The sequence below is a fragment of the Piliocolobus tephrosceles genome, chromosome 17 (assembly GCF_002776525.5).
Source record: "Piliocolobus tephrosceles isolate RC106 chromosome 17, ASM277652v3, whole genome shotgun sequence".
Classification (NCBI taxonomy): domain Eukaryota; kingdom Metazoa; phylum Chordata; class Mammalia; order Primates; family Cercopithecidae; genus Piliocolobus; species Piliocolobus tephrosceles.
In genome coordinates, this window is record NC_045450.1 from 51,823,454 (window position 1) to 51,837,670 (window position 14,217).

The window sequence follows — 14,217 nt, forward strand, 5'->3', positions numbered from 1 at the left end:
GCTACTCCCATCTGCTAAAGGGCAGGCGGATCCCCCGATGGCAGCTCCACGCCGAGTGGCCGCGGACGAGCAGCGGGAAAAGGGCAGCGCTGCGGAAGGAGCCTCGGGACGCCACAACCCCGCCGCTTAGCCAGCAGACGGATGGCGCATGCGCGGCGCGGGCCGGGGAGTTGTGAATGGTGCGTCTTGTTTGCTGGAGTTGGAGGCGGGCGGGCTCGCGAGGAGGAGGGGTGGGGCCGCCGGGGGCGGGGTGGGCGGTGAGAGGAAGTGGCGGCGGCGGCGGCGGCGGCCGGGGGCGGCGAGAGCTGGGGCTGCGCGGGCGGCAGGCAACGGCTGAAGCGGCGGCAGCGGCGGCGTAGGTTGGGTTCGAGCGGGCGGCGGCGCCTCAGACTCCTCGGAACGGCAACCCACGCGGGCGGGCGCCTGAAACAAAGGGAAGCGGGCGTCCGGGCGCCGCGGGTGGGCGGTCAGTCGGTCAGCGCGGAGCCAGCCAGCGGGTGCCCGCGCAAGCCCCGAGTGCGGCTGGCCGGCGCGGCCTCAGGGCGGGAAGATGCCGCGCGTCGTGCCCGACCAGAGAAGCAAGTTCGAGAACGAGGAGTTCTTTAGGAAGCTGAGCCGCGAGTGTGAGGTGAGGCGGGCGGGCAGCTAGGAGGCCGCAGCGCGCCCCGAGTGGGCCCGGGCGGAGAAAAGTTTGGGCGGCGCGGTCCCCAGGAGTCCCGGTCGGCGCGCCTGCGGAGGGTCAATCTCGCCGCGGCGGCCGTCACCCGCAGCCTCTGCTTGCCTTTATCGGCGCCGCGCTGGGAGGGCGGGCGCGCGGGCGGCGCCGCGGATTTGGCTTCTGATTTCGGGCCGTCTTGCCTTGCAGATTAAGTACACGGGCTTCAGGGACCGGCCCCACGAGGAGCGCCAGGCGCGCTTCCAGAACGCCTGCCGCGACGGCCGCTCGGAAATCGTAAGTCGGCGGGCCCGGGGCGCAGATAGGGGCGCGCGCGGGTCACTTGTTGCGCCGGGCGGCCGCGGCCCAGGCCGGTTCCGGACGGCGGCGCGGCTGCCGCGGCTCCCGGAACTGAGCGGGCGCCGTCTCACTTCCTACTCGGGTTTCAAAATGCGAAACCAGACGCCGAGGGCCGGTACTCGCGAGGAGACGCTTTCCCTGGGCCCCGCCGCGGTGGCGCGTGTCGGCCAATGGAGCACCGCGAGTGGGGCTCGAACCCGAGCCAGACTAAATAAGTGAAGGGCATTGTTTAGGCGGCGACACTGAGGAAGGGTTCAGGGTATTTGTAGCAAGCAAGGAAACCGCCATTCGGAAAAACAACCGGAGCTTCATTCAAGGTCGGCGATAGTTTGTTTCTTAGAAGGTGAGCTCTCGGTGATTCTCTATGTCAAGCGGTCTCACTCCCAGATCGCCGAGAAGAAATCTTTTCTCCGGTTAATTATTGTCCTAATAGAGAGGAAACGGGGGCGAAAGGCCCTAAAAGTGTCATTTTCTTAGAATGTTAAGCTTCAGGAGAATCAGAAATAAACCATTATCCCCATGTCTCTAGTAGGGCTGCTGTACCTAAAATGCGCAGATGGGCGAAACTCACGGTTGATCTCTAGGCCCTCGTTTTAGGAGGCAGACTTGGTGTGTCTTCACCAGACCTTGGGTTGAAGAAAAAAATTCAAGGATCCTAGTTCTCCTAGTTCCTCTCATCTCCTTTTGGTTTGCCTTGTTGGAGGTGCTGATGAGGAGAGAATGGTAGGAAGAAACTAAGAAAAGAGGTTGATTATTATTTTTTTGAGGTAGAGTCTTGCTCTGTTGCCCGGGCTGTGGAGTACAGTGGCTCGATCTCCGCTCACGGCAACCTCCGCCTCCTAGGTTCAAGCGATTTTCCTGCCTCAGCCTCCTGAGTAGCTAGGATTACAGGTGCCTGCCACCACGCCCGGCTAATTTTTGTATTTTTAGTAAAGACGGGGTTTCACTATGTTGGCCAGGCTGGCCTCCTGACCTCAAGTGATACGCCCTCCTCGACCTTCCAGAATGCAAGGATTACAGGCGTGAGCCACTGCGTCCGGCCTGATTATTTTTTTTAAAAGTTAAAGCGCTGTCTAATGGAATGCTGTTACTATCTGCTGGGTGACTTGGACCTATTGCATTGTCAGAGGCTTGAAGTTAGGTGCGATTTGAATTTGGGTTAACAGTAGGAAGACATATTGGAAATTTACTCCTCCCACCCCCTTTATAAAACCAGTTTATTTTTATTCAGATATAATTCATATGCCATAGAACTCTCCCTTTTCATCACTGAACTCAAATTTAATTTTAAAGAATATTTTGATATTTTAAGTGAAGGCTTTTTAGAATTGTAGTAGTGAGAAGATACTGGTTAAATTTATCAGGAGCTCCTGAATATTTGGTCATTAGTGCATGTTATGAAAGATAGTCTCAAGCTTTTAGCCCACTTGGAAGTTTCTTGAGTAATTGTATTATTTATATGATTGAAGTGCGTAAGACATGCTTTTAGATTTTGGCGCTGAGTGGTATAAGAAAATAATTCATTAGCTAGTGCGATGATCGTGTCATCCTTTGCCTAGGTTACCTTTTGCAAAAGGAAGGTGGTACACTTGAGGATAGAATTTCCTGGAGGTAAAGGATGCAAGTATAAAAGATAAGATACAAAGTACTTGTATTGTCAATGTTTGCTTTTTTGTTTGTTTTGAGATGGAGTCCCGCTCTATTACCCAGGCTGGAGTGCAGCAGCAGCATGATGTAGTCTTGGCTCGCTACAACCTTTGCCTCCCAGGTTCAAGCAATTCTCCTGCCTCAACCTCCTAAGTAGCTGGGATTACAGGCACACACCACCACGCCCAGCTAATCTTTTTGTATTTTTAGTAGAGACAGGGTTTCACCATGTTGGCCAGGCTGGTTTTGAACTCCTGACCTTAAGTGATCCTCCCACTTCGGCCTTCCAAAGTGCTGGGATTACAAGTGTGAGCCACTGCGCCCGGCCTTGTTTGTTTGTTTGTTTGTTTTTAAGAGAATGGTCTTGCTGTGTGGCCTAGGCTGGGGTGCAGTGGCTGTTCACAGACATAATCATAAGGCACTACAGCCTCAAACTTCTGGGCTCAAGCGATCCTCTTGTCTCAGCCTCCCAATAGCTGGGACTACCAGGCTCGGCATCACCGTATGCCACCCCCGTGTATTATATTATTACCACTATTTTTGAAAGCTGAATTTTTTTGGAATGGTGAATCATAGCTAGTAGGGTGTTTTCTGTCATCTCAGACTTTGCTGAATGGAATTATGAGTTCAACCCATGGGATATCTGAAATGCCGTAATATTGTAGTAGTGTTATAGGTGGTTAGTGTTTGTCATAAATTTCTTTCCAGGATGAATTAGACATTCTAGACCTTTCCCGCTTCCAAATATCTGATCCTCACCTGAGTCTGGGAGATCGAGGCTGCAGTGAGCCATAGTCGCACCACTGCACTCCAGCCTGGGTGACAGAGTGAGACCCTGTCTCCAAAAATAAAACAAATATCTGATCCAACACATTTTATAAGTTTTAAATTTCTGAAAAGTATTAAAGATTAAAGAAGGTAGATTGAATGCTGTGTGAGGTTTGAACTTAAGACGACACAGGTCTTATTTTGTTAAGTAATGTAACTATTGGTATTTGGAGAGGAATTTCACATTTCCTAGTTTTTTCTCTTTCTAGTTTCCCTCCTTTAATTCAGAGTTAACCCACATTTAATTACAGGATCCTTAGCTCCGAGAGGGTGGAGACCTCATTAATTCTGTATAAACCCCTCTGGATACAGGTATTTTGCACAATAACATAGGTACTTGATTATTTGAGTTTAGAGGCTACTTAATTTAATGCCTGAAATTTATCTTATGACTTATGAACAGGCCATGGTTTCTTTCTATTTGGCTGTGGAAAAAGGCATTATTTTGCCTGTTTTGATAGCAGCCATAAATGGCAAGAATATCCACAGTTCTCAAAACTATTCCCAACCTTTCTCCTGCCCCAGTTGTCCTCTTCTTATTTTGAATGTCTCCTTAATGTATCAGTGAGGTAAATGAAGAATTTATTCTGCTTTTGCCTAGGTTGGAGTGCAGTGGCATGATCTCGGCTTACTGCAACCTCTGTCCCCCAGGTTCAAGTGATTCTTTTGACCCAGCCTCCGGAGTAGCTGGGATTACAGGCATACACCACCACACCCGGCTAATTAATTGTATTTTTAGTAGAGATGGAGTTTCACCATGTTTGCCAGGCTGGTCTCGAACTCCTGACCTCGGGTGATCCACCCACCTCGGCCTCCCAAAGTGCTGGGATTACAGGCGTGAGCCACCACTCCCAGCCTCATTTTGCATTTAGATGTGAAATAATTTAAGGATGTGTTGATCATCTCTCTTTAACTATAAAACTTAGTCAGCCCCCTTATTTTATGCCAATTGAGTTTTTAACTGTAAAACCTAATCAGCATTAAATAAAAGTGAACACGAGTAGAAGAATCTATGGTAGAATCTGATTTATTCTTTTTTTGAGACTGGATCTCACTCTGTCACCCAGGCTGGAGTGCAGTGGTGCCATTTCCGTTGGCTGCAACCTCCGCCTCCTGCTTCCGCCTCCCAACTAGCTGGGATTATAGGCGCCTGCCACCATGCCTGTCTGGTTTTTGTATTTTTAGTAGAGATGGGTTTCACTGTGTTGGCCAGACTGGTCTCCAACTCCTGGCCTCAAGTGATCTGCCTGCTTCAGTGAGCCACTGCACCCAGCCTTGATTTATTCTTATGAATTTTTTTTTTTTTTTGAGATGGAGTCTCGCTCTGTTGCCCAGGCTGGTGTGCAGTGGCCCGATCTCAGCTCACTGCAAGCTCCGCCTCCTGGATTCACATCATTCTCCCTCCTCAGCCTCCCAAGTAGCTGGGACTACAGGCACCTGCCACCATGCCTGGCTAATTTTGTTTTTGTATTTTTAGTAGAGACAGGGTTTCACTGTTTTTTGGGTTTTTGTTTGTTTGTTTGTTTGTTTTTTGTTTGTTTTTGAGACAGTGTCTCATACTGTCGGCTAGGCTGCAGTGCAATGGCAAGATCTTGGCTCACTGCAGCCTCCGCCTCCTGGATTCACATGATTCTCCTGCCTCAGCCTCACAAGTAGCTGGAATTACAGGCCCACACCACCACACCCAGCTAATTTTTTGTATATTTAGTAGAGATGGGGTTTCACTATGTTGGCCAGACTGGTGTTGAACTTCTGATCTCGTAATCTGCCTGCCTTGGCCTCCCAAAGTGCTGGGATTACAGGCTTGAGCCACCGCACCTGGCCTATGCTTACCAATTCTTATGTAGTAAGAGTGTTGGAGATGTCTTCAACACTAATAATCAATTGAAGAAAAAATATTTATGAGAAGTATGGTTACTCTATGGTGAGAAGAGTAAAAACTAATACATATTTCTAATTCTGAAGATTGGTGAAAAGTATGTTGGATTGGCACAAGGTGTGCTATTTTATAATTTGTGAAACCTACAAAACATAAGACAACCTGGAAATCTTAAATATAGGCGTCATACCAGTGTAGCATTTTAATGTTTTCATTTTGTTTCTTTTTTTCTTTATTTTCCTATGACAATGTTGACACCATATTAATATTTTGGAACAGACTTTTTCCAACTCTTACGTATATGTAGGTACCTCATTAAAAGAGTTCCATGGTCAGATAAGTTTGGAAAATGCTTTTCTAGAATGATCTGTGTTTACCACTTCTGTCTCAGAGAGCAATCTTTATGAGATAATGGACATATAGTGATGAAGCAGGAAATCTCTTCTGAGGTTGGCATCAAGACAGGAGATGAGGTAATATGATCTGCAGAGTTTCTTGGCACAGAGCTGATTTGGGGTACACTGGAGGTGGAAGGATTTGCTACTAGGTGAATACTGAAGAAGCACACCACAGGCATTTTGACACAGGGCATTCGTTCATGTGCTGAGTCTTTTCTGCCACCACTCTGCTCTAAGAATTTCATTATCTGAAGCTGAAAAAGTTGGCTTTCTTGTTGAACTTAAAGTTATTTCTCATATCATTCAGCAAACATTTTCGTAACATTTACTTGGTACTGTTTTAAGCACTTTACAAATAATTAAATTTGTGAGGAAACTGAGGTATGCTTCCGGTCATACAGCCTGGGCAGTTTCCCTCCCAGAAACTCCTTTTTTGTTTAAACTAGTGTTGGGGGATTTTAAGACTTATGCTCATAGTGCATGGGAAGTTTTTTTTGTTTTTTGTTTTTTCTTGTTTTTGAAACGGAGTCTCTCACCTGGTTGTCCAGGCTGGACCACAGTGGTGCGATCTTGGCTCACTGCATGCAACCTCTGCCTCCTGGGTTCAAGTGATTCTCCTGCCTCAGCCTCCCAAGTAGCTGGGATTACAGTGTCTGCCACCACGCCCAGCTAATTTTTTGTATTTTTAGTAGAGACAGGGTTTCACCATGTTGGCCAGGCTGGTCTTGTACTCCTGACCTCAGGTGGTCCACCTGTCTCACCTCCCAACGTGCTGGGATTACAAGCATGAACCACCACTCTTGGCCTGAAAGATCTTTAAAAATGATGTTGTAATATTGATGTTAGTTCAGTTTTTATGCATATAAAACATTTACCACATGAAAATGGTACCCCAGTTGATTAGGGAAATGCCATCAAAGAGGTTTAGAGATTTAGCATTTAGGGTTGACAAGTGTACCAACAGTGCCAGTAATAGAAATAGGAAGGATAATTTTTACCTCTAAAGAATCTAAGCTGTTAACCATCGGGGAACTATTGGATAGCCAAATTGGTTGATGGCTTTAAACAAATTGCCCCAAATGGGAACCTCTTGATTTGAGATGAAGACTGTATGCATGGAAACAAATTATGCTTCCGAACTCAATTAATAGAATAAACCAAACAAAAAACTTTTTTTTGAGACGGAGTCTTGCTCTGTCACCAAGGCTGTAGTGCAGTAGTGCGATCTTGGCTTACTACAAGCTCCGCCTCCTGGGTTCACGTCATTCTCCTGCCTCAGCCTCCCAAGTAGCTGGGACTACAGGCGCCCACCACCACGCCTGGTTAATTTTTTGTATTTTTAGTAGAGAGGGGGTTTCACCTTATTAGTCAGGATGGTCTCAATCTCCTGACCTTATGATCCGCCTGTCTTGGCCTCCCAAAGTGCTGAGATTACAGGCATGAGCCACCGCGCCTGGCCACAAAAAACACTTTCTGGTTTCAACAAAGACGAGTTTACATTTAGATGATGAAAAATGTATTTTTTCAAAAATGCTTTTACTTTTTTTCTTAATTTCCTTTGGGAAAGGGGTAATGTCTTTGTTTTTTGCATGAGGGAAATATAGAGGTAACTTGCTCAAGGGCTACATAAAATGACACTTTATTGAAATGGTTTTAGATCGTTCCATCTGTTGAGCTCTAACATCCAAATCTTTTATAAATATTAGATGAATACTTTTCTCTCCATTGTAGTCGGATCAAGTTCTCCTAAAGTCAAATATTAGCAAAGACATATTTTAAAAAATCATCTAGGGTTTTAGAGAGTATCTAGGGTTTTAGATATCCCATGCCGATGTATGGTTTATCAGAGGAGAGACGGAAATTCCAAGTGCATTTTTTATGTACTGCCTGCCATGCAGTGTTTCTTTCAGCAAGAGAAATCAAGGAAAATTAAAGTGTCTCATTTATACAACTTTAAATTGAGGTTTTCTTTAAAATTCAAAATCTTTAGATTTTCAGTGATTTTTACATTTAAAAATAGAAGTTTTTAAATGCAAGGATGGATGGTGGCTTCTGATTAGACATTAGCAGTGTGAGATCCTAACGTCAGCAAAAAATGACCTGAAAGAAAGTATTGATTCCATGTCTGATTTTATATTAAGCAGCCAATGGCAAATGTCCTCAAAATGGAATCAGATGTTTGTAACTTAATACTTAAGAAAAATGATGAGTGCATGTTTTTTTACTTTTAAGTATTCTCTGTGCTGCCTGACTTAAGACATAAACTGATGTAAAAATAAATGACTGCCTGCATAATTTATGTAATGTCCTGCTCCTGATCCTGTTTGTATTGATTTTTCTAAAAGGCTTTTGTGGCCACAGGAACCAATCTGTCTCTCCAGTTTTTTCCGGCCAGCTGGCAGGGAGAACAGCGACAAACACCTAGCCGAGAGTATGTCGACTTAGAAAGAGAAGCAGGCAAGGTAGGAAACGTTTCTTTGCAATTTAAAATACTGTGAGTTGTTTTGTTAGAGATTATTTGGTAATTTACATTTTAATAAAGATCACAGATCTGATTACATCAGCATATGCTCAGATTTGCTTTCATTCCATGTTATAAGGATGTAATATAAAATTTTTTTTTTTTTTGACGGTGTTACGCTCTTGTTGCCCGGTCTGGAGTGCAATGGCGTGATCTCGGTTCACTGCAACCTCCACCTTGCAGTTTCAAGCAATTCTCGTGCCTCAACCTCCTGAGTAGCTGGGATTACAGGCACCCACCACCACACCTGGCTAATTTTTGTATTTTTAGTAGAGATGGGGTTTCATCGTGTTGGCAAGGCTGGTCTCGAACTCCTGACCCCATCGTGTGCCCTCCTCTGCCTCCCAAAGTGTTGGGATTACAGGCGTGAGCCACTGAGCCCGGTCAATATAATTTTTTAAAACCACTGTTAAACTTTTATATCACTCCATTCCTAATTTTATGTACATGATATTTGTCATAGAACATTCTAACCCTTAAGAAAAGTAACAGAACAATTTCTTTAAAAGTTTGACAGTATATATTTTGTTTACAAAAATATATGTAAGTATAGTGCTATAAAAATAAAATTAAGAGGTGAATGGAAAGAAAAGCTCTCTAGGTTTAAAAATCAATAGTATTTAGAAATAGCTCATAGGTAACTTTTAAATTCCATTAACAGAGCAAATTTACATTTGAGAAAAAACAATTTTTTGTTTTGAAAAAAAGTTTCCGGGAACATGTCTCACAGTTTTGATGTTAGAAGTTTAGATTAAAGATACAAAAATATAGGTAAAATGTTTAAGCTGAGAGCCTTATTTCAAGTCTCCGTTAAATGTATTATGATTTTGATTTGGGTGATTTTTTTTGTTTGTTTTTTTGAGATGGAGTCTCTCTCTTGCCCAGGCTGGAGTATAGTGGCGTGATCTTGGCTCACAGCAACCTCCACCTCCTGGGTTTTAAGCTGTTCTCCTGCCTCAGCCTCCTGAGTAGCTGGGATTACAGGCGTGTTTCACCACGCCCGGCTAATTTTTTATATTTTTAGTAGAGATGGGGTTTCACCATATTAGTCAGGCTAGTATTGAACTCCTGACCATGTGATCTGCCCGCCTCTGCCTCCCAAAGTGCTGGGATTACAGGAGTGAGCCACTGCACCTGGCCTGGTGAAATTTTAATGCATAGCATCTTGGATTGGTTGATCCCTGATTGAGAAGTCAAGGGAGTTGACTTCTTGAAATAAAATTTTTAAAGAAGAAACACTCTTTTAAATCTAGTTTTATACTCAAAACACCCTTTTGGATCCAGTTTTATACTCATTATTTTTTCTGGGTTTGTTTCGCAGTGTGTTTTTGTACTTGTTTTTATCAACTTACTAAGTTAGTTTTCGTTTTTATTTTTTTTTTTATTTTTTATTTTTTCTAAGTTAGTTTTCTAAGTGTCATCATGAATGGCATAACCTGCCACATTTATGTAACATGTGAGAAATGTCTAACTATTCCTTTGAGAAAATTAAAAGGTTTTTGTATTAGGAAAAAGATTTTTAATCTTGTGTGTGTATATATGTGTATATATACGTATATATACATGTATATACGTGTATATGTGTATAGTGTGTATATATGTATATATAAAATTAAGAATTTTTTGTTTTCTCCAGTTTTATGGAATTAGATTTGATCTTTTGTGCATGACAAAACAATCTTTGAATTGGAAAAGGGAAAATAGATTATAAGATTTTAAAAAATGAGTAATAAGCAAGCAGTTTGCTTTCCTGTATATTAGTTTGTTTGCTTGAAAAACTAGAAGTGAATGTTCCAGATTTTACTATTTGGTAATTCTTACACAGTACATAAGGAAGAATTTGAGAAGTCCTTGTAGGATTGTTGGTTTTTTGGTCCTTCTGATGCATGTATGTGTGACCATTGAAATTATTATTTTTTCTTGTTTGAATACTTCCTTAAAGTTTGTTTAATGTGGTAGCTCAGATACTAAAGACATAAACCAAAAAAAAAATTTTTTTTTTGTCAGCTTTAGCCCAAAACTATTTTAATGCTTCAAGAGCATCATCTCAGTGTTACTGAGGTCTTCCAGTATTTAATAACTAATAAATGGGTTGTTAACGCTACCAAAAGTTAAGTTTGCTTGAATTAATTTAATGATACTGCTTCACTAGTGTGAACACCACATTATCCTTGGACTTAACCCATTGAGATGTTTTTAGTTATATGACCAAAAATAACAAAAATGTGAGATGGTTTGTTCTAGTACAGTCATGTGTCGCTTAATGGCAGGGATATGTTCTGGGAAATGTGTTGCTAGGTGATTTTTATCATTGTGTATATATAGAGCATACTTACACAGACCTAGATGGTATAGCCTGCTACACACTTAGGCTATATAGTATAGTCTGTTGCTCCTAGGCTACAAACCTGTACTGTACAGCATGTTACCGTACTGAATACTGTAGTCAACTGTAACACAATGGTAAGTATTTGTGTATCTTAATGTGTCTAAACATAGAAAAGACGTGGTAAAAATACAATATTAAAAAAATGGCTTTGAATGGAGCTTGCAGGACTGGAAGTTGCTCTGGGTCAGTCACTTGAGTAAGTGGTGAATCAATGTGATTCTGTAGATTTTATAAACACAGTATGCTTAGGACACACCAAATTGCTTATAAAAATTAAGCAATTGCACTACAATGTTAAAATAGCTATGATGTCACTAGGCAATAGGAATTTTTCAGATTCATTATAATCTTACAGGACTACTGTCATATGTATGATCCATTGTAGGCTGAAACATTGTTAAAGCAATGCATGAATGTATTAAAAACATATGTTTTTAATTCTATTAGGAAGAATGGTAGAACTGATGCAAGCTATTAGGAAATGTACATTTTTAAAATACTGGTTTTTAGAAGTTTTTTTCTGTGAAGGGACAAATGTGAATGTTTTCAGTTTTGCAGGCTTTCAGTCTCTGTCACAACTACTCATCTCTGTAACTACTTAATTCTGCTGTTGTGGTGTGAAAGGGCCCTAGACAATATGTAAACAATTGAGTGTGGCTGTGTTCCATAAATGATGACACTGGTAGAAATCAGTATCTTTCCCTCAGATATAAATCTGTAAATGTTATGCATAGATCCTGTATTTCTCAAATAAAATTTTGCCAACATCTGTACTACTTCTGTACTTTTTTCTAGGATAAAAAGCATTTTAAGGCAAAAACTCCTGCTGCACTGTTCCATGCCACTGTAATAAAGTTCTCCAGTGAATTTGGAGAAAAGGCATTGCCCTGTGTTTTCTCATCCATAGAGCTCAGACTGTGGGGTCTCAAATTTCTTTTCTCTTTTTATGGTCTGTTTCTTACAACCATTAGGTTTTGTGTCCCCACAGGACCTGGACTGGAAGCAAAGAAAATTGAAGGAACTTCTCCAAATGTTAATTATCTGCCTCTGTTCCTTATTTTGGATTGCATATCAGTGTCTTCTTTCATATTCTTTCAACTGAGTTACCTCCTGAAGCAGCTTAGTTCTCGTCCCGTTCATATGCAGCTTTGAGGAACTATAGTTGTTAAGGCTTTAGAGTTAGACAAAATTGAGTTAAGTTCTGGCTTCTGCATTTACTATGATGTAACTTTGGGCATGTTTAATTATTATAATCCTCAGTTGTAAAATGAGATTAATGGATACTTCCCAGGGTTGCTGTTGAGAGTAACTGAAATAGTGTATGTAAAGTCTTTAACCACTACTGTACCTGTCACAGTTATCCAAAAATTTATTCATTCAGAAGGTCTTTGTTGAACACATGTTATGTGTACTGAGCATTGTCCTAGGTATTTGAGATACATCAGTGAACAAAGCAGAGATCCTTAATGGACAATATACATAATAAGTTATGTAATAGCTTACAAAGTGACAATAGCTTTGGGAAAAAGGAAAGGTATTATAGGATAAGGGTGATCAATGAGCAGGAACGTTTGCAGTTTTAAATTGGGTGGTCTGGGTAAGGAAGATCATACCTGAACCAAGACACAAAGGAGGTTAGGGAATGGTGAGCCGTGCAGGAGTTGGGAGTGGGGGAGAGATGTTCCAGACAGAGGAAACAGCCATTATAAAGGGCCCCCGAGTGGCACCCTGTGTTGGAACAACAGCAAGCAGGCCATTGTGGCTAGAGTAGACTGTGAAAGAAGTTGTAGTAGGTGAAATCAGAAATAATAATGAGCCAGTGCATGTGACCATGGTAGGCCATTATAACCACATGGGATTTTTATTCTGAGTGAGATGGGGAATAGTTTTGAGTGTTTAGTTTGCTTATTTTTTAGGTACAGGGTCTTGGTATGTTGCCCAGGGTGACTCAAACTCCTGGACTCAAGTTATCCTCTTGGTCAGCTTCCGAAGTAGCTGAGAGTAAAGGCATGCTCCTGCAGCTGGCTTTTGAGCAGATGAATGATACGATCTACGTTAGGTTTTGACAGACTAATGCTAGCTGCTAGGTTAATAATAGATTATAGAGGGCAAAAGTGAAGCAGGCTATTGCAGTAATCTTGGTGAGAGGCCAGGGTGGTAGCAGTAGAGGTAGTGAGAAATGGTCATATCCTGGATGTATTTTGAGATAGAGACAACAGGATTTGCTTATGGATTGGATATGGCATGTGAGAAAGAGAAGAAATAAGAATGACTCTAACTTAGGCTGAGGCAGGAGAATTACTTGAACCTGGGAAGGGGAGGTTGCAGTGAGCTGAGATCGTGCTGCTGCACTCCAGCCTGGGCAACAAGAGTGAAACTCCATCTCAAAAAAAAAAAAAAAGAATGACTCCCACTTTTTGGCTAGAGAAACTGGGAATATGGGGTTACTGTCATCCGGGCTGGGAAAACTGGCTGGAACAATTTTGAGCAGCAGGTTAGGTCGGTTTAGGGCATGTGAGCTTGTGATGGGAGCTTGTTATTGCAGCTTGTTTCCTTACTTTTTTTTTTTTCTGTAAGAGAGAGGGTCTCGCTCTGTCACCCAGGCTGGAGTGCAGTGGTGCGATTATAGCTCACTATAACCTCAAACCTCAAACTCCTAGGCTCAAGAGATCCTCCTGCCTTTTTTTTACCCCCTACAAAACAAGGTCTCATTCTCTTGCCAGGCTGGAGTACAGTGGCGCCATCATGGCTCACTGCAGCCTCAACCTCCCAGGCTCAGGTGATCCTCCCACCTCAGCCTCCCGAGTAGCTGGGACCACAGCATCTCACCTGTAACCCCATCACCACCATGCCTGAAGTTATTTTTGTATTTTTTGTGGAGATGGCGTTCTGTTATATTGCCTAGGTTGATCTCGAACTCCTGGCCTCAAGTGATCCTCCTGCCTTGGCCTCCCAAAGTGCTGGGATTACAGGCTTTAAAAAAAAAACATTTGTTTCTAAATGTTTCATTATTTTTTCTGCCTCAGTCTCTTGACTCACTAGGACGACAGGTATTTGCCACCACATCTGGCTAATTTTTAAATTTTTTTGTAGAGAAAATAATTATGCTCAGGCTGGCCTCTAACTCCTGGCCTTAAGCAATCCTTCCACCTTGACCTCCCAAAGTACTAGGATTACAGGCGTGGGACACTGCGTCCAGCCTGAGTTTTAACAAATGTATGCACCCATGTAGATGCTACCACAGTCAAGATATATTTCAGTTGCCCCCCGCAAAGGTTTCCTTGTGCCCCTTTGCAGGAATCTGGGACCGGCTGGACTGGGTGGTTCTGCCTCAGTGTCTCTGATGAGGTTGCAGTCAAGCTTTTGCCTGGGACTATGCAGTCTCTGAAGACTTGACTAGAACTGAAGGATCTGCCTGTTGGTAGGTGGCTTCACTTCCTAGCCATGCTTTTCCATAGAAAGAAAAAGAGTGAAGCCACCATGCCTTTTATTTATTTATTTATTTATTTATTTATTTATTTATTTATTTATTTATTTATT

At 42.6% G+C, this 14,217-nt stretch overlaps 1 protein-coding gene across 4 annotated transcripts in view; it reads left to right on the plus strand.

Annotated features, from left to right (window-relative positions):
• Nucleotides 1–263: 263 nt before the first annotated feature.
• CBFB (core-binding factor subunit beta) overlaps nt 264–14,217 on the plus strand; it is a 75,424-nt gene continuing 61,470 nt past the window's right edge. For 2 of the 4 annotated variants that reach the window (XM_023210122.3, XM_023210121.2), the window contains exons 1-3: nt 264–628; nt 866–952; nt 8,113–8,229. In XM_023210122.3, the coding sequence (XP_023065890.1) occupies nt 551–628; nt 866–952; nt 8,113–8,229 (282 nt within the window). In that variant the 5' untranslated portion in view covers nt 264–550. The remainder of the gene's footprint in view (nt 629–865; nt 953–8,112; nt 8,230–14,217) is intronic. The other 2 variants (XM_023210123.3, XM_031934462.1) reach the window with 2 other exon arrangements.